Below are 20,337 nucleotides of genomic sequence, written 5' to 3' on the forward strand. Positions count from 1 at the left end.
GTTTTCGCCAACGGACGAAGACAAATAAAGAATATACTTACGTTTTTTGTCTGTTTCGTCTCCGCTTATTGCTGTAAAAATACATCTAGGTCTTTTAGATTGTTACCTGATAAGCTATTATTTCAATTTAAATTAGTTACCAGCTAGCTTAATGTTTCCTGGGAGCCATTTGATTATTGTTTGGCTCTGACCGGTCAGATTGAGCGCAATTAAAAATAAAAATACTTTTATTTAATCAATATTTGACTTGCCATACACACATACTTAAGAACTCAATACAAACATAGGAATATATTTATGTTTCGAAAACAGGAGTGGAAGACACTGAGGGGGACGAACACACATGTTGATGTGGAACAGTTTTTACGCCGGAGGTCCTTCCTGACACAGCCCTCCCCAGTTTCTACCGGTGGTACGTGGACAACTGCTTTACCAACTGAGCTACAGCTGCCCCTCTAAGTATACATATAACTCATAACCATGGTGTTTAAAACAATAACCAAACTTTATTAATAGCCACTCAGTTTTTTAGATTCTATAGAGGTACCATTTCATTTGGTTGGGGATTTTGTTGTACATTCGTTAAAGTAAAGTGGTGGCCCTGTTCCTCCCCTTTAGATAACTGCCCATATGCTAAAAATATTCATTCAGCAAGTGTTTGGTAAATGGGCACAAGTGCTACAATCAGGGACTAACTTGGGATATGAAGCCTCATTGCTTAGCAAAACTATACTGATGACTTTTTAAAATGCCATTAACATGAACATTTGACAGTTTATCACATGCTGTAGGTTAAAATATGCAAACACAGATATATACACAAACACAGGATCCAACAACAAACACGAAAACAATAAATTATGTGCAGTTGACACAAAAAAATCATCCTGCTAGCCTTCAGGTTGAAGAGCATAAATGTAATATCAGTGAATTAATGATGTGCCTGGGAAATTTGTGGAGTTTGAGACCAGCTCATTAAAATGTTTTTGTGCCACATATTAATTTTAATCAATTCACAGGATTAAAAAAATTATTATAGTCTAAGGATTTAAGGGTTCAAACTAACATTGAGTGCTAACTGCACATTTTTTAGGATTTTCAGACAGTACAACAATTTCATATTTTACCTGTAAGCAGTATTTAAAGCAAACTATTGCTATTCGCTATGCTTTAGTTTTGCCATTCATGTAACTAAAAGTAAGCTGACAGTGAATTGGTTAAATTGACTTAAAAGATGCTTATTGCTAAATGCTTCCATAGGATTGTGTTGGCAGGCACGGAAGTACCTACAGACAGAAATCAGGAAGCGCATTGTCATTGTCAAAGAGGCCATCATCAAGAAGGTTGGGCGTGTTGAGATACATCAGTAAATTATCCGGTTCGTCTGGACCAGGCAGCATAGGATCATAGGGAAGGGATTCCATAGGTGAATTCTGTGGAGGATGATTCTCATTTTGTTCTGAGAGCAGAGAAAGGAACAAGAAAAAGACACAGATTATACTGTCATTGCTGTGCTGCTTATTGCTGCCACTGCAGAAATGAACCAGGCAAAATGTGATGTGCTCTGCAGACAAGCACTTTACTGCTACGCCAATTTAAAATACATATTTTCTTTTCTGTTTCTTCTCAAGCAGATGCAAAACCTCAATTAAAGTTCTTCCTGTAATATACAGACGTAGTCATTTAATATGTCAGCCTCAGCCAAGTGAATTCATCATGCATAAGGCAGGTACCATTGTGCCATGGCATAGCGTGATTTTAGGAAATCGTCTGTAGGTGGCACTGTTACACAGTTACAGCACCCTGTGCATGCACTCAGAGTCCCTATAATACCTATTATAACGTATTGTACAATACACACAAGGTACTGTAGTATAAGATTTATAGAGTATATTATTCAAGAGGTATGAGAATAGCGATTTATCAGCTAAATACGGTGTGGTTAAGCCTCCATCAAGCAATCTCACGGTAAATTACTATTTAGAAACAGCAAGCTCTTTTCTATGGGAGACTCAATTTAAACTCCAGCCTGAAGTTTAACTCTAAACTTGGTCTCTAGTTGTAATAAAAAGTATTTGGTTATAAAGACAGCCAGATTTAAGGAGGTTGGGTGGAATCTCTGTTATAGTAGTTTCTGTATTTGTGTTTGTGTTTTTCTGCTCCGTTAAAGGACATAAGAGGTATAACAGCTGCGCGCCTGTATTTGTGGAGTCACACTTTGACCAGTGTAAAGTGTCTCTTTTTCAGATACAAAACACAGCAGATTACAGTCTCACACAATGCTCATCTTCTCTTAAAAGCAGAAACGTGCTTCTTGTCCAGAGAGATAGAAATTTTCTTTTAAGATCCCCAATTCCGATGTGCTGTAAACAAAACACTGTTTTCCAACAGCCTAAAGGTTTTTATCATCATATGATTCGCTGAAATCAAAGCAGACTTTCTTTCGTGACACTGCTTTTTACTCAGGTGATCTCCCCTGTGTGTTACATGTATGAAACACAACTCTGGACAATGTCTAAGGCTGATTTCTCCTGACTTAGTCTGGAGTTCAATGAGTATGTAAAGGAGGGTTTAACTGGCAGTAAGTCATTTGCATAACATTCAACAATATATGCACAGAGGTACGCAGAATTTCCAGAGTTAAACACACTGCTTTTCTGATGGAATGGCCCCAGTAGGGCACTGCAAACATAGCACAGAAAAACTATGACTTTTGACAACTACATCTGTAAGCTTAAGTCTTTAAACTTTTATAATTATAAAATTACTATTTAAACATTTTATAATCCATGCTTGGTCACTTTCTGGCAGAAAGATAGATGAGATGATCAATACTATTCGCTTACCTGTCCATTAAGAATATGGCTACAGCCAGAGAAACCACTGGTATCACTGTTAAATGGTAGCAAAAGCCATGAAGCTATGTGTCAATAGCTTGCTATTTTAATTTTTCGCAATGGTCCAGTTATGAGTAATTTCAGGGAGAACAGTGATGTTGTGAGGTTACAGCTTGTGGCAGAAAAACAGCCCAGCAAAAATCCCAAGAAAGCAGCATATTGCATTTTCAATGATTTGTGTGAATTTAACAAACAAAATACAGGCCGACTTAGATGTGCTGTTAAATGAATTGTATTACCATTTGGGCCATTCTATGCATTTTCCAAATTGTTACACTTCAGTGTAAACATTCGGTTAATGCAGTTAAGTTTACTGATTTCTCAAAACAACTGTGTCCAGCAATGAGAAATATTTTTCCAGCTTGCTGACTTTTTAATCACTGTAAATACAATGCTATTACTGCTGTAGAGGATATGCGCATGCAGTAGAAGTAGCTGACAGCCCCATGGGTTAATAGGTGTAAACCAGAAATTTTGACCATTTCATAGCTTTCATTCATGTCTTGTATCTAGATAGCATGTACCGTATTGATTTCATACATCACAAAGTGAATACAGAGCTCTGTGATAAAAGGACATCAATTTGTTTGGCAAAGTATTTAGCGGGATGGGACAGCAAGGAGAGCCATGACTCACCAACTCCCTCTCCACACAGGCCATTCACAGGCTCCAGGCCTTCACCCTGTGCCATGTCATAGAGCATGGGTGACCAAGCCTCCAGTGTGTTCCTACATGACCAATGACAAACAGTCATTACAACCAGTTGCTCGTGACATCAAAAAAGGTCATGGGTACAATACCTCTAAAAAGAATACCTGCATTTAGTGTGGTGTTTCTATATAATTCGCAAATTTGCAATATATGTGATGGTTTTATTTTAATTTAAACCAACAAGATTCTATAAATTTCCCTGGCAACATTGCATAATATACTTACTCCTTTGAAACAAACATTAGCTTGGTTTTGATGTACTTGATGTAAGGACTCTCATCTGAAAAAGAATGCATTTAGTTTTACCAACAACTACTGCAAACAAGACACCACTAAACATGAATCAAAAAGCAGCAAGGAGAAAAAAGTATGGTTGAAACACATGGAGCACTTACCACCAGTCTTCTCTGTGTAGTACTTTCCAAAGGCCTTATCTTTGGGAATGTTGGGGTACAGGTAAACTAGTGGATTTTCTGGGATGTTTTCATTTTCTAATATCTGGAAATTTCTGATAATTTCGTGGAAGGGGATCTGGTTAAGGTCAACTTTGGTGAAGGGCTGGACAGTCTTAACGAAAGGTTTACCTAAAACAGACATGATACAATAGAAAAAGTAAGTTGGAATAAATTGAAAGGAAACTTTTTGGTATTTCCATCAACTATTTTTGAAAATTATTTGGAAAAACTTTGAAAATTATCTCACCATTAATGTCAATTTCCACCCAAGAGAAAGTGATTCCTCCAATGACACTCTCGCTGAAGCGCAACAGGAATGTGCCCCTTTGTTTCTTCTTCAGGAGGGATTTCTCTTTAGCTTTGCTCACAAAACCCATGATGAGGCTGCAGCACAGATTAAAATTCAGATTCAAATTAGCATTTTCTTATATTCTAGGTGTTTAAGGCAGCTGCTTGATTTAATATATAAAATCCAGATTTAACAATGTTCATTAAGCATACCCATCCTTCCAAAGATTTTCAAGGTAGGTTTTGACCATCACCAAGATGCCATCAAACCACACCCAGAAAGTGTCAGGTGAGTTTTCCTGTAACACATTTGGTGGGAAATTGTATCATACACATCACAAGTGTTTATGAGCAACAGACAAGAGTAACAATCCACAAATTGCACAGCTGGGGAGGGGAATGGGCTGTTGGGGGGTTCAGTGTCTTGCCCAGAGATGCCTCAAGATATGGCCAGGACCGGGGATAGAGCCATTGTCCGTGGATGACTGCCTTACCAACTGAGCTACAGCCAACCCCACCCCCAAAAAACCCCCCAAAAGGTTGAGATATACCATTTATTTGTGATCCCTACCAGTCACAGTGAATTAAATGTAAAGTTGTCTAATGTCTACTATGTTTGATAGCTTAAATTCCCACGTTAGGTACAGTAGGTAAATGGTCTGCACTTACATAGTACTTTTATACTTTATTGGTACACAATCCCCTTAACACTGCACTTAACATGCTAATGATTTGCACTAAAAACATAATAAAAGTATTATTGGCTTGTTGACATTTTCATCTCATCCCAGCACAAGAGAAAAAGCAAAAGCTCACTAAAGAAATGAGACAAGGGAAAATAGGAATGTCTGTATCACACAACATAACTTAATTGTGAGAATAGTGAATAGGGTTAAGCTTATTATATCATGACATGCTAAATATTTTCCTCAGACAGCTTTCTTACCTTGCTAAATCTTGCCCAAGCTACTTTGCAGCTGTCATAGTTCAGCTTCTTCTCTGATGAAATAAAATATATATATTGTATTATGCATACTTTACTTAATGACAAATTCAAACAACATGAATGACAAAAACATGCTTTCAACCTATAACATTTAGTATTAAGGAAGCTGAATTGTGTAACTGGCATTTAAATCTAATGTCATCAACACACACTTCCAGTGTGCACAGGCAAAACCAGACATAGAGCTTTTACCTTTTACCTTAAGTTCATTAAATCTGATCCACAACAATAAACCAGTTTTTTGGGTTTTTTTGTCCATTTGGCTTATCCTGTGAGTTCAGGGTCGCCACAGCAGATCATTGTCCACATGTTAATTTGGCACAGTTTTTTGGGTGTAAAAACCTGTAAGGGGTCCAGTGTCAGAGACACTTCGACATATAGCCAGGGTCGGGGATTGAACCACTGTGATCCGTGGATGACTGCCTTTACCAATTGAGCTACAGCCACTCACTTCTGAATCAATAAATAAAATACAGGTACATTGAATCCTTAAGTTATAATTATTATTATTATTTTTAGAAAAGATTACATCTGAAAACAAATTCAGTAACTGATTTCAAACTAAAATCCCTTAGTCATAGGAATAGAACTTCATACGTTTTTATTTTTCTGGTGTCGGTGGACAAAGCTTTTTAAGACCAGAGCCATAGTTTCCCCATCTTGGAAAACTAGAGATTATATATTATTGTTACCTCTCAATTCAATGTTTTGTAAATCTATAAATGTCAAAATCACTATTTATTATATAGCTTTACATTTTCTGTTTCAGACATGTATGTTTTGGTCTAAAAAGCCTGAGTATAATATTTACAATATTTAAAATAGTAAACGTTGTGTTTTGTTGAAGAAACTTGTTGTTAACATTAGCAACTGCACTACTATAGCTCAGCACTGGCTTTTTAATATTAAATACTTTAGGTTTGACTGCAACAAAGTTTGGTCTTTGGGAATACATTTGATATTTGTGTGTATGCAGCACTGTTTAGCTTGGCCAGCTCTACCGTCATATTGATTTATTATCACATACATTTTCATATCATAATTTTTTAAGTTTGGACTGGGAAAGCCAAGTTATCTCAAATCAAAAGGTTAAAGTCTAAGAGAAGGGATGGGTCACTGGTGTTAAAGACCAAGTTGAGTTGGCCTCAGGTAGAGTTTAAATTCATGACTTGAGTCCAAGTCAAGTGACTCGAGTCTCCACCTGTGGAAGTTTAACTTGTCTTGCTATGAAACTTGGAACAACTGCACAATTATGATTTACTCATAACCAAGCAAATTATCAGGGCATAATGCCAAGCAACCAGCATAATGCAAAATGCACCTTAAACATCTTGGAAACAATCCCACCCAGCTGTAGACAGAAACAACCACATAGAGACACTCAATGGGGTCCCGGTCCAGTCCTGAAATAACTATAGAGCAGCTAGTTGCATGCATCATGAGAAGTTACATGAGAACTATTTTTTCAGCTGTGTAGTTAAACTGATTAGGGGCGGGAAAGTAAAAGTGAACAAAGGATGCGGATGCTTTACTATACCTGTGAATATTGCTTTGGAAGAAAAAATGCTATGCAACATGGAACAACTGCACAATTAGCCTTTTTCTTGTATCATCAAAGAAACAAATACAACAAAGCAGATCACAGAAAAAATTATTTACCAAAGAGTCTGTGTGCAATCATCTCCAGCTGATCGTCATTCAAACCACGTTTTGTAGCAAAGAGAAACTGCCAGCTCAACATCTCGGCAAACTGTGGCCAAGCAGCTGCAGGAGAGTTGGCAAAGAACGTGACATCCTGGAGAAACAGACTCATGTCAACAAAGAGATGTTAATTGGTGTGTGTGTATATTAGTTGTTATGTTCCCTCACCTTGGTGTCCTGACTCAGCATGTTGAACCAGAGGACAGAGGCCCAAGCGCTCTGCTGCTGACTGGAATTGGAAATGATGACCACTGGGAGAGAGGAGGCCTTAATTGCAGGCCAGGGAAAAACAGCTTATGTTTAGGTAATAGATCCATAATAAAAACAAAAATCTAAATGTCATAATGCTTCACATATATACAGTTTTAGTTTCGTCTACAGCCATAAATCAAAATAAAGTGAAGAAAAACTGCACCTGTAACTCAACTGACAAGCCTTTCATCTCAAATACAGTGTCAAAGTTGATGATATGCAGCTCCTCTGTAACACTGAGAGAAATCTGTTAAACCCAGAACAGGGGAAGAAGATTATTTGGTTGTAATTCAATGAGTTACTTTGCTGACCTATAAGCAACAATAGTATTTTCTGTTTTTTGAGGATGTTAAAATTTACTCACATCACTGCCTCCTTTGCCACCACCACCAGACTTTTGCTCCTTTAGAGACTACAGACAAACAGCAGTACACAAAATGACTCTAAAATCACTTCAGTTTAGCCGATGAAGAATGCTTTATGAGTGAATACAATGGCTGTTTAAGTTATTGGTATTACATAATGTAAGTATTACATTTAGGTTGTTAGAATGGTTCTCCTTCTCTTTTCAAAACATCACCACTCACCAGATGTCTGAAGTCTGCCACCATGCCTCCACTCTGGCTTTCAGCCATGTTTAAGAACTTACTCTTTGTCCCTAGGACATTAAAACGACGATATCTACAAACATAGAAGGTTAGGAAAATCAAATGTGAGAATTGAACGCACCTCATCTTGCAAAAACACAATATAGAAGCTGAAGCTTTACCAAAAAATACTCACCCTTTCATATGAGGAGCCTCCCTAATTTGAAGGGGAACATAAATAAAGCAGTGAACATATGAGGGCAACAAACAATTGTACTATAATTGTTAAAAGTCACAAACTAAACACTGCAAATTTGACTGAGGTATATCACCTGTCCATCGACACGTTGACTTTCATGGAATGATTCAGTTCAGGAAACTTAACAAGAAATCTGAAAATATTAAGACAACCTTTTACAACCTTGGAAACAGTAAGATAATGCATTGAAACAGGAACAGTCTCAAGGTTACAACAAGCCAAACAAGTTTAAAGATCAAGGTCACATTAGAGCAAAGGTTTACAATAGGCATAAAGAGAAGCACTTACCTAACCCATTTTTACCCACTTTTCTCAGTTCAGAAATTATGCAATGTTTATGTAGTGACTTGCACTCTAACTAAACTGAATTTAGGCGGGTTTAGTTCCACTAATCTTGTGTGTTGGTTTGTGCAGCCAAAACATAAAAGGTATGTTGAACTCTTTAAAATGTCTCGGTCAGTGATCAACTATCATACTGAAAACTACATATTAAATAAGAACAAGTGATAATGATTAACATATAATAATAAATTGAATGAAAATACTCTGAAAGGTGGAAATCAAAATGTCTCAAAATCTAAATATGTTGTTACATTTGTGCTAAAAACAAAGATAAGGATCATCTGGAGTATCACACTGACCTGGTCTTGACAGAGAACTGAACATTGGTGCGGAGAACCAGGGGTCCTTTGCCCTGAGGCATGGACGGCTGAGTCTCAACCACAAAGGAACTTTAAGAAATAGTATAACAATAATGTTAGTACAATTTACAAAGAAACTATAAAAGCAAGAGACTGTGTCCTAAAAGACAGACCTCTTGAGTAAGTCTTTTAGAAGAGTATCTGCTCTCCTCTGCAGTGCAGGTCTCTGGTCCTTTACAGGATCATTGTCATAGGACACTTTTCCTACCAGCTCCTCCAGCTTACTAATAAACTCCCGCACCTGGAACAGACACACTGCCACACAGGTAAACCTACAAATAAGAAAACAAGACCAAAAGAGAAAAGGTTAACACAGTTAGAACATTAGAGAAATAAAAGTAACACCAATAAATGAGCAACAAATCATCATATTGAAGATAATAGCAGTTGTCGCTTTGGGACAAGCTCACATTTGAGTGAAAACTAAGCCCAAAAAAACATTTGCATTGATATAACTGCCCCACCAAATAGCAAGAACATAGAAATGAACATACCATTTCTCTAGCTCATCCAGGCAAACATTGTCTGGAGCACCAATGCAGGCTTTCTGTTGCCTCCTCTGCCACTCCACTAGCTCCTTCTTCACCAATAAACCAATAAGGTCCTCAGCCCTGTCCAGGAGCTTGTTTAGGTCTGACAGTGTGTTCTAAGTTAAATGTTTGGACAAAAAGGGGTTAAAATAATGAAAATTGGGAAAAGAGTTGTACTAAAACATTATTATATTTTTTGAAGAACAGTAATAAATCCATACCTTTCTACACTCATTCAGTCTGTTGACAAGTAATTGGAGGATTCTGACTTGCTCTTTCTTCATGGCCTCATCTACCGCAGCTAATTAACAGTTTCCAAATTAACCAAAACAAAAGGTTTGATACAGCGCAATGTGTGCATTTACATACTCCTCATTTTCAGATTATGTAAATGTACCCAAAACTTTTTAAATCTTCTTACCCTCCATCTTGTGGGTTTGGTATTTAAAATCAAACTCATCTTGCTGCTCCTCCAAACATGTCATTCCATGTTCCATGCACTGTATCCCAAAAGTGAAGAATAAATAAATGACTGGACTGTAATGAAGCTCAATGCTGCAACAATAATATCTATCTGTAATATATTTCCTCTACAAAATAAGCAAAAATAACATGAGGAATGAAGAATCTCTACCTGCACTTCATTTCTGAGGCCAGCCATTTTACGTTCAAGTTCCTGCTGACTGCTCATCTCCATTGCTTCCTGCTCTACTTGCAAAAACTGGACCTGAGAGAAAACAAAACAGAACAGCTATTTAAGTTATGAACCCTTCAGATGGGAAACTTGGTAATACTGTCATAGAACAAACAAAGTGTTTGAGAAGTGTGTGTTAAAATGGAATCACTACAGGGTGGAAAATCTTCACTTTTTAGCCCACACACTGCTTTCTGTACTGAAAAAAAGAATACATTTGGTATGTATGGCACCTTATGTGACCGTATGGTTAAAAAATAAATTGCATGTAAAAGTGTTCCAAGGTTTGCAATGTGTTTTGACATTTGCTATAGATAGCAACATGTTTTTTTTCCATTGCATGCTGGTTTAATTAAAATGTATGCAAGAAGGTGTGTCTTAACTTTTAAATGTATCAGTAACTTTATAGGGTGCTGCCCAGACCTGTTCAGCCAAGTCTGCACTCTGCAAGATTTCCTTTTCTTTTTCCAAGAACCACAGAATTGTGCTTGCCAGGGCACATGGGTCATCCAGGTACCTCTGTCAGAGAAAGAAAGTCAGTGTTAAAGTAATCAGACTTAAAGTGAGTAAGTTAAACAGCCCCTAACCAATGGATGCTGCCGAAAACATAAGGGCAGTGGGCACACCTGGTGCGTGGGCTTGGATTTGAACCTGTAGACTTCTGCATCCTGCCTAGATGTAATTTAACCGTGACTTTGTAAACCCAGACAAACCTGAACATTCTGTTTATGGCGTCTAATGTTGTGCTGCAATAAGAATGACTCTTCCTGGACAAAGCGACTGTGTTGGATATCCAGATTCTCTAGCAGGACCTGGAACAGCACCATAGCCAGATCATGATCCCGTGCTGCTCGTTTCCTGAAACATTACAAAAATCCTGTATTAGAAATTATACCTTTGTGTTAAATACTGCAATCCTTGAATGACTCTTAAGTATCAAAAAAGATATACGTAGCATAGTACAAAGGGCAGGCGATGGTGCTGCCTTACCATTCCTGCTTCTCTATCCAGACTGACAGGTAATGGCGGACATCCATAGGAAGAGCATCCCTGTCGTACAGCTCATGTAGCTGCTGTCTGTACACAGCAGACAGCTGCCTCAGTCTTTCCCACTGAGCCATCCTATGCTTGATCAAGGACACACCAATATAACCACCATCAGCAAACAAAAGTGTGTAACGTCATACAGTTTAACTGCTCGCTAACCCGTACCGCATTTCACTAAAAACCAATGTCATTTAAGTTAACGGCGAGAGCTTCATAGACGTCTGTCAGTTACAGTTGAGGGAACAAAGTGCAAACAACTAGTGACTGCTGACAATCTTAAAGTATTTATAAAGTGTTGATAAACTGATTGATGATTTTAACAGGCTAGTGGCTGTGTAAGTTGTATAACATCATTACGGAAGCTAACTTTGCTCTTGGAAAAACGTCCCATCAAAACGTTAGACCAATCAATAACAACACATTTGCTTACCTTCCTTTATGCCTTAAATGTTAAATGTTTTATAGTAGCTAAGCGGCTGGCTAAATTAAGACAGGCGCATAGCTACCATTTGTCAGACGGCGTTTAAACAAAACAACTTCCAAATAAACGCAAGCAGACCGTGGTATTTCCTCTGTGTTTTCACTTCGTTTTTTTTCATTGGTTATCTACTTATCCCGCCCCAACAAGCTATTCTCAGACAAACCCCCGGCGCCATTTTGGCTCTGGTACGTAGTCCTAAAGCGGTCCTAGATCCGATATGTCGGCATTCCCTTACACAGTTGCCAAGTGGGTTCTTAGCCGTCAGTTGATTGGTCAACCTATGAACTGGTCAGCACGAACTGTTGGTCTGCCATTGTGTCAATCAATGGTGAGTGGCGTGATGATTAATATAGAAACTTACAGCCCTTTCTAAAAATTTCCAAGAAATGACGTTGTGAAAGTTAAGTGAGGAGCACGTGACGTGCTGTTTTTAATACTAAAAACCAACAACAACCACAACCAGTTTTCTTGGTAATCCTCTCTGCAGTGGTAGGATCTTTGCTCATTTATTCAAGTATTGTAGTGATGCGTATGAGTATATTTACTTAGGTATTACACAGTATTACAGGTTTTTGCTTGAGTACTTACATTTTATAATACTTTTACCCCCGCCTCGTTTTCTCTCGTGTCTATCCTTTAGTGTGTTTATCCTTTCTAGATCTTTACAGTGGAGAGGTTTGCCAGAAGTTGCTTATTGTCGTCCGTATATTCTTGATATTTATAATCTGTATTGTTGCTATCTGGTTCATATCGTACTGTGTACAAAAGGGGAATAACACGATGTCATGTGTATATTATACACATAAAATCTCACTGTATCTAATTGTATCTTTTATTGAATGTAGAAATCCAAAGACTATTGGTTGATTTCTCAAATAAAATTATCAGAAAGGATTTTTTTAGGTGGTTCTTATCTTCAATATGTTCATGAAATAAATATTACAAGTCTGAACATGTTAGATTTTTGCAGAAACTTTATGAAGCACATATGAAAAAACCTACTCTAGACCTGTACAATAATGTCATAATCTGAATGATGTTTGGAAAGGAGGTCTGTCAAAGAAATCTTTTACCGGAGTATGTTTAAGTAAGTATATTTATATAATATAAGTACATTTAACAGCATTTACACCAGTAAGTATGTTAGTGTAATTAAATAATTTCAAGTATAATTCTCTAAATAGAGTATTTTTTTAGGCAGGTCTATGCATTATCTGCCTGGTAGCTCAGCAGGATGAGATGCAGAAGTCTGCGGAATCAAAACCCTGAGCGAGATACTGAGTGATTGTTCCCCGGGCCCCGTTGGCTACCCACTGCTCCACCCAGGGGATGTGTTAAATGCAGAGAAAGAATTTCTCTGTGATGTGTATACGTTTTTTTCATTAATTTGAAAATCTGTGTGAGACCTAAAGTATTATTCACAGCATTGTAATTCTTATTACATTTGCCTTAAAAATAATGCTAAAGATAACAAAAAACTTTATTTATATCTGGTGGAAAAGTAAAGGTTTACTGAAGTATAAACCAATCATTCATTGTTTATAATGTTATAGATATTATTCTGCCTAATTATTTTTGATCACTTATAGTCCTAATATGATTTGATTTAATGCAATTTGATCTTTAAAGAAATTGCACCCATATGAAACACCAGATTTTATGATGACACATATGATTTCATTGTCACTCCCCAAACATCCAGCACTTTTCTTTGTAATCCCATTGTTTTCTAGTGCAGTTACTTCAGTAGGCTAACTGTAACCCCATTTCCCTGAGATGAGATAACTACATCATGTTTGTAAATGTAACACCATGCAACAGATTCAAAGATGGTTCTTTTGATTTTAAGAATCACTATTAAATTGTTAAACTGAGAAATTGAATTAGTTTAAAAATCAATATGTTTATCCAGCTTTCATAGGAACTGTTCTAAAATAATATCTTGAAGGAAGAACTTACTTTTTCTACCTGTATAAAGTTGAATTGATTACAGTTCGCCATGTAGTATGTTTACATTGAAATTAAGTTGATTGACTAAACTGTTAAATATAGTAGGAAAGTAAATAATGACCAGAGAATTGAATTAATAGTATTAATATACTATTACTTTATTAATAAGTTGATTTCTTTATTCCCACTTTATCCACTAGATGTCAAACTTCCCTCATTAATACAGAAATGAAGATCCCAGCAATCTCATACAATCTTTTTCATAACAGAGGAAGAATGAAGAAGAATTCCCTAGATTTCTGCCCAGGGCTCAACTACAGCACAATGCCATAGTATGAGTAAATGTTGCAGAGAATGTATCAGTGCCATCAGAAGAACAAGTTCTTTTAGTTCAGAACAAGTGTCACTACATGTAAAAATGGCTGAACACGTTCTCATAATCTGTCATGAATATCATGAACCTTCAATTGACAAGAATATATGGAAAGAGCACAACACCATGTCACAATTTTGAACAATCGAAGAATGAGGAAATAACCAGCATCAACTGTTAAAGAAAGACGACTAAAGTTAAATGGTTGTTTTTTCCATCTCAATTATAGTAAAAACATTAAGGCTGAAGTAGTTTATACTGAAAGCTGTAATTTGCATTTTGTTGTCTATTGTGTAGTAACTTATATAATATATTAATATGACTGCAAGGTGTGTTGTTCTTGAAAACATTTGCTTTTGGTGCATGTTTTTAGTGTTGTCTGATGTGTCGCCATTTTTTGCCACTCATCCTCTGTTTCGGCCTGAGTGTTTCCTGCTTTGAAAATGTGATAACAGAATAACTAAATGTGAATATTTAAGCTGCCCTGCCACAGGATTGTCACTTTTAGGTGTAGTGCATGGGTGTTGGAACTTAGTTACTGTACTTAGGGTACCTGAAATGTCTGAACACCACAACTTTGTCTAAATGAAATGACATTTATTGTAAACTTACACATTAAAGAATATATTGGAACAAATATAAGTTTTTTGGTATTTGCCCACTGTACAGCACCACATTGAATCTAAAATGAAGCACTCAAGATGTGAGCGAAGTTGTGACTTCCAGCTTCAGTCTGGAATCTAATGACATGACCAGATGTTGAGTTTCATCTCTAGAGATGCTTGGCTAGACCTTTACTGGAGCTGCTTTCAGCTGCTGCTTGTTTGTAGGTGTTCCTGCCTTTAACCTTGTCTTTAGTAAGCAAAAGGTTGCTCTTCTAATTTGAGATCAGGTGACTGACTGGCCAAGTGAAGAATATTCAGTTTCTTTGCCTTGAGAAACTCTTTGGTAGCTTTGGCTGTGTGTTTTGGGTCTTATCCATCTGCAAGATGACGCAGTGTCTATCAATTTTGCAGCATTTGGTCAACTCTGAGCAGGAAGTATAGCTCTATACACTTATGTTAATTCTGGTTTCACTGTCAGCCATACAGGCCCATGGCATAACAATAACTCCACTATCTTTATCAGATCATCTGCTATGCTTGTGATGAAACATGCTTCAACTGGCCATGCAACTTCTTAGTAGCCATTTGTTCTATAATTCATGAGTCACCAACAATGTGTGTGTGCCTTTGGCTGTATTTCCTAAATGGTTAATGCCACACATTTGTCCACCCCATGAATTACTGCTAAAAGTTATAGCTTGAGTATTTTATTTCAAATTGAGTGTGGTGATGTACAGAAAAACATATTGTTTTAATATTTATGAGACTAACTGTCTTCTTATGTTGGGCACACAGTATGTTTCAACCTTTTAACTATAAAACAGGATTATCCTAGAAAAAGGATAAGCCAGAGCCTAAAAATGATGTAGGACAGGGTGTAAGACAGAGTCCAGAGTAGGATTCATGACAGATACTGATAGCTGGATTTTTTATTGTTTGTGTATTGTGTCTCAACTGATTGAAAGAGTGTAAAGGTTTGACCACAAGTTGTGTTATTTGAGCAAATCACATTGCTTTTATCACATGTTTTGTTAGTGCAGAGCATTTTGCAGACAATTTTGTTTTGGCCTGTGTGTTAACTGTTTTGAAAATGTGACTTCAGAGTGGACACAAGTGTCTAAACAAATGAGAAAAAATATAAAACTCAATAACATTTAACATAAAACATGAAACTTAAGCTCTCAATTTATTGTCCCTGAATTACTCCAGAAGAGAAAACTGTGACTGTAACCTGACAGAAGGTTTTGATGGCAGCAAGATAACAACAAGAGCAATGAAGGTAGAAGAGAAAACTGGATGGAGGACAAAATCAAGTTGTGAAGGTTTAAGGGTTTCGTTTCCTGAGACCAGTTCTTAAATTATATTGTATCTTGTATTGTATACGTTGCATTCAACAACATTTATTTTTACACAAAGAGATATATTTTTTCTAAAAGCATACATTCAAAGCTTTCTGAGATTACTTTTTGTTCTACAGCACTGTGTTTAGATTTACTGTAAAGTGTAATGTAATCTACTTTTTTATAGTTTTTTTTAGGTTATTTTCCTTTACTCAATAGATATACTGAAATTCAAAGGCAAATCGCTGACATCTGCTTTAGGAAAAAAAGAATTATTATATCATATTAGGTTTTTGTATACCCAAAAAGCTTTTTTCCCTTTCAAGATGTGATTCTTATATTCCACTGAGTGTTACAATAAGGTGTAATCTTGTTTTTGAAATGATCTACTGTACATTATATAGAATCTGGTAAAACAATATTCTACTTCAATCATGCCAGTTAACGAACATTAATTCTGTATCATTATTTTAAAGATAGAAAAAAGATAGAAACTAATTAGAACTACTTTATATTTATTGCCACAGCTTCACATGCTGATTGTTCAGTCTATTGGATGGTGATGACGCCCTCCTCCCAGCTGTACTGGTTGACCAGCACATCATCCTCCTCCTTCATAGAGTTGAGCAGATACCTGACCCCAGCTTTAACACCAGTTTTCATCCCTGCTCCAAGGGCGTAACCTGCCACGCCAACAGTCCCACCTGTTGCAACCATAAGAACATCAGTGCCAATGTCAGCAGCACTGAGGATAGCTCTTTCCTTGGCTGTTTCGGAGCAGTTGACCGATGCATAATACATGGCTGTGCCCAGGTTGTACAGGGTGCTGATTGCAGGGATCCACTCCACTACATTATACACACGCTCCTCACTTTTGTTGATACAGTTCCTCTGGGTGCTACGCTTCATCCGCCGATCTGAACCAGCAGCCATCAAAACATCCTCCTCTGCCCTGCACTGATGAATCCAACATTCAGACCCTGAAGTTGCAGATGGAAGAACATGACTGCCTTTTTTCAACACAGCCAAATACATTCCAGGTTTATGAAGTCCATTGCTGGTCACGCCAGCACACAGGCTTCTCAGTCTCTCACAGCTGCTCACAGCCTCCTCCAGTGTACCTGTGGATCCTTCCACAGCTGTTCCTACTAATGTGGTTCCATTAACCTTAACCCAACCCTCACAATGTCCTTCCTGCTTGGAGGTACCTCTTCCAACCATGACCAGCTGCTGGATGTTGAACATTACAGCCTCCATGTGGCGCCTCCCTTTGTTTTTCTCTAAGGGTGGTCCTACTGATACACGTACTGACTTGCTCATTCTCCTCTCTATCACACTTTCGACGTCCATCAGGAGTTCATCAGTATCAACTACTCCCAGAAGGTCATACAGCTTTAGTATTAGGGTCTGTGCCTCCTTTGGGCAGCCTGCCACCACTAACACAGGCACTAGCGAGAGACCCAGCAACTCCTGGGGGAACATCAAGGACAATGGTTCGTCCACTGTGCCAGCAAACAGCAGGTCCTGACAGCTGATGTTCCCGTGGAGATGACCGTGAATCTTTCCCTGAAGCTTGGCTCTGAGGACTGATATTAGATGTTTTGCAGACTGGACTCTCTTCCCTTTTTGTATGACCACTGATGCAGGTCCAGGTTTTTCAGCAGATAAGAGATTGAGATGCACTTGGGATCCCAGGAGTGGTGGGACTCTGCAAAGAGTCTGTTCATTCAGCAGGAGCAGGATCAAAATCAGCCACTTCAACTTGGAAGACATCCTTCCTCGCTTGCAAATGAAAAGCCACAAAAACTGGGTGGATACAGAAACACAAACCGAAAACAATCATTAAAGCTTGTATAACCTGAATAATCGGTGCCTTTAAAGATGTAAGAATTTGTTTGCTATTTGTGCTGTCATGCTTGTAGAGTTTATGTGCTTGATAGAACTACTGTCTTTATTCAAACACTGCTGCCTTTCTCTCTGAAGACTCAAAGTAAATATTGAATTTATTAATTACTGTTTGATGCTGCTTTAGTGTGGCTAAATACTGCCCAGAAAAAGTGTGGAGATACCTACACACTTTATTATCTTTGTTGATCTCATTTATCAGTCAATCAAATGTTTGTAAGTGGATGACTACTTCTAAATTCAGACAAAACTGAAATCATCCTCTTTGGGCCTAAAAACATGAGAAATATGCTGTCTAACAATATAGTTACTTTAGATGACATAACTTTGGCCTCCAGTACTGCGGTGAGGAACCTTGGAGTTATTTTTGACCAGGATTTGGCATTTACGTCACATATAAGACAAATCTCTAGAACAGCCTTCTTCCACCTACGGAACATTGCTAAAATTAGAAGCATCCTGTCTCAAAGTGATGCCGAAAAACTGGTCCATGCATTTGTTACTTCTAGGTTGGACTACTGTAATTCCCTACTTCTGGGGTGTCCTAATAACTCCCTAAAAAGCCTTCAATTAATCCAAAATGCTGCAGCAAGAGTGCTGACTGGATTAGGAAAGAGAGATCATATTTCACCTTCACTAGCTTCTCTTCATTGGCTTCCCATAAAATCTAGAATAGAGTTCAAAACCCTCCTCCTTACATACAAAGCTCTTAATGGTCAAGCTCCATCATATTTAAAAGATCTCATAGTTCTGTATCGCCCGATTAGACCACTTCGATCCCAAAATACAGGCCTACTTGTGGTTCCCAGAGTTTGCAAAAGTAGAATGGGAGGCAGAGCCTTTAGCTATCAAGCTCCTCTCCTGTGGAACCAGCTTCCAATCCAAATTCGGGGAGCAGACACCCTCTCTACTTTTAAGACTAGGCTTAAAACCTTCCTTTTTGATAAAGCTTATAGTTAAACTGCTCACTCAACCTGAACTAGCTTTTCTCTATACATTTACTTGTCACCACTGTATACCATTAATTCTATATCCTACAACCTGTACGATGCTTTGTTGTTGCTTTTTTGTTGTTTTGTTGTTGCTTTTTTGTTGTTTTGTTGTTGCTTTTTGTTGTTTTGTTGTTGCTTTTCGTTGCTCTTTTCTTTTCTTTCTCCACTTTCCACTCACCCCAACCGGTCAAGGCAGATGGCCGCCCACCCTGAGCCTGGTTCTGCTGGAGGTTTCTCCCATTAAAGGGAGTTTTTCCTCTCCACTGTTGCCTAGGGCTTGCTCAAGGGGGATTTGTTGGGTTGCTTCTACATACTTGTGTAGTCTCGACTTTATTCTGTAAAGTGCCTTGAGATGACTTTGTTGTAAATTGGCGCTATATAAATAAAGTTGAATTGAATTGAATTGAATGAAAGAGGGCACAAAAATCCAAAACACATTCTTAAGCATATTTGAGCACAGACAAAATGTCAAAACAATTTAACATGGTAACTCAACACTGCTTGAAAAATATGTGGCATTATACTGATAAGGTTTTCCAGAAATTCCAGTGCAGCAGTGCAGATACTCTTAAATTGGTCATGCATGTCCCTCCCATGTGTTATGTCCAGTAAAACAATACGTTTTTATTTGGCTCTTCCATCATCGGGAGAATAACTTGTCATTTTCAGTGTAAATTCGAACTAAAATGGTCAAACAAAAGGAGCTTTCCTTAGAAAATCTTCAATCTATACTATATATAAAAGAAAAATATTCTTCAAAAGGTTTAGCCAAGAAACTTAAGATGCAAAGATGACAGTCTCCACAGACATATTGCAACTGGATCTAGTCAGGATAGAAGATGTGTCCTCCTTGAATAACAAATGCTATTGATTTGCAGTGCGCTAAGAGGCACAAACAGTAGATTTTTGATGACGGAAACAAAGTCTTGTGGATGGATGAGTCAAAGTTTGAGGTGTTTGGATCTAAGCAAAGAACATATGTCAGATGCAGAGCTCATGAAAAGATGATAGATGCTTGCCTAACACCATGAGAGAAATTACACTTCAATATCTCCAAAAAACTGATCAGTAGAAGCCACAGCTTTGTCAGTCAATTGTTGCTGCAAAAGGCAGTTTTTCTTTGAAATGTTCAAACCTTCAAAAAAACCAACATATAGTATAATTAAGAACAATGTGCTTACAAATCCGATATGCTTATTTCTGTATACGCAGATACTGTGGGAATAAAATGTATCCCATTATGGAACCCTAACTCAAGCTTTTCCTCTATTTCCTGCATTTACAGCAGCTAAAAATGGAAATATTCTTAAAGCCAGATTTTCATACTTTATTGATTGTTTTAATTCTACAGCAATTTATGTCACACCTACCTTAATTATATTCAGATCTGGAGTCCTTGAATCTGGGGTATAGCCGATGGCTTCAGGATGTTATGTGTTTTTAATTTTGTCCCCCGTATTTCAAAACATGCATAGCAATCTTCTTTCTATTTGCCTCCAATGAGAATCTCCCTCTTTACACTTGACATCCCGCAGCCCTCCCTCTATCTCAACTGTCTTTCAG

General features: G+C 37.6%; 2 protein-coding genes and 1 long non-coding RNA gene across 6 annotated transcripts; 1 reads left to right on the top strand and 2 right to left on the bottom strand.

Annotated features, from left to right (window-relative positions):
- Positions 1-209: 209 nt before the first annotated feature.
- stat2 (signal transducer and activator of transcription 2) lies at positions 210-11,704 on the bottom strand. 4 transcript variants are annotated; one of them, XM_067503439.1, is made up of 24 exons: positions 11,559-11,701; positions 11,072-11,208; positions 10,795-10,939; positions 10,505-10,600; positions 10,022-10,114; positions 9,809-9,887; positions 9,609-9,688; positions 9,352-9,503; positions 8,971-9,129; positions 8,798-8,887; positions 8,230-8,289; positions 8,094-8,114; positions 7,898-7,991; positions 7,675-7,722; positions 7,474-7,557; positions 7,227-7,325; positions 7,017-7,152; positions 5,298-5,350; positions 4,565-4,650; positions 4,311-4,447; positions 4,004-4,192; positions 3,834-3,888; positions 3,534-3,625; positions 210-1,459 (listed from the first exon to the last, which is right to left on the bottom strand). In XM_067503439.1, exons 2-24 carry the CDS (start codon positions 11,200-11,202, stop codon positions 1,287-1,289), a joined length of 2,352 nt encoding a protein of 783 aa, XP_067359540.1. In that variant the 5' UTR covers positions 11,203-11,208; positions 11,559-11,701; the 3' UTR covers positions 210-1,286. The 4 variants fall into 4 exon arrangements, with proteins under 4 accessions (XP_067359540.1, XP_067359541.1, XP_067359542.1 ...); XM_067503440.1 differs by having other exon boundaries at positions 11,072-11,203; positions 11,559-11,699; XM_067503442.1 differs by lacking the exon at positions 3,534-3,625 and having other exon boundaries at positions 1,316-1,459; positions 11,559-11,704.
- A 143-nt stretch (positions 11,705-11,847) lies between these two features.
- LOC137127067 (uncharacterized) lies at positions 11,848-14,574 on the top strand. The gene is made up of 2 exons (XR_010914372.1): positions 11,848-12,696; positions 12,807-14,574. It is a non-coding gene; the product is annotated as an uncharacterized lncRNA (long non-coding RNA).
- Positions 14,575-15,448: 874 nt separating this feature from the next.
- apof (apolipoprotein F) lies at positions 15,449-20,300 on the bottom strand. The gene is made up of 2 exons (XM_067503446.1): positions 20,145-20,300; positions 15,449-17,683 (listed from the first exon to the last, which is right to left on the bottom strand). The coding sequence occupies exon 2, from the start codon at positions 17,648-17,650 to the stop codon at positions 16,427-16,429; it is 1,224 nt and encodes a 407-aa protein (XP_067359547.1). The 5' UTR covers positions 17,651-17,683; positions 20,145-20,300; the 3' UTR covers positions 15,449-16,426.
- Positions 20,301-20,337: the final 37 nt, after the last annotated feature.

Source organism: Channa argus, chromosome 5 (genome assembly GCF_033026475.1).
Source record: "Channa argus isolate prfri chromosome 5, Channa argus male v1.0, whole genome shotgun sequence".
Lineage (NCBI taxonomy): Eukaryota > Metazoa > Chordata > Actinopteri > Anabantiformes > Channidae > Channa > Channa argus.

Excerpts from the sequence above, each read along its gene's own strand:
- apof (XM_067503446.1), bottom strand. The coding sequence starts at position 17,650 with ATGTCTTCCAAGTTGAAGTGGCTGATTTTGATCCTGCTCCTGCTGAAT.
- stat2 (XM_067503439.1), bottom strand. The coding sequence starts at position 11,202 with ATGGCTCAGTGGGAAAGACTGAGGCAGCTGTCTGCTGTGTACAGACAG. Across the intron at positions 10,115-10,504 it reads GTGCAGACTTGGCTGAACAG|GTCCAGTTTTTGCAAGTAGA; the intron begins GTCTGGGCAGCA and ends GTTTTCTCTCAG. Across the intron at positions 9,130-9,351 it reads CTGGATGAGCTAGAGAAATG|GTTTACCTGTGTGGCAGTGT; the intron begins GTATGTTCATTT and ends TCTTATTTGTAG.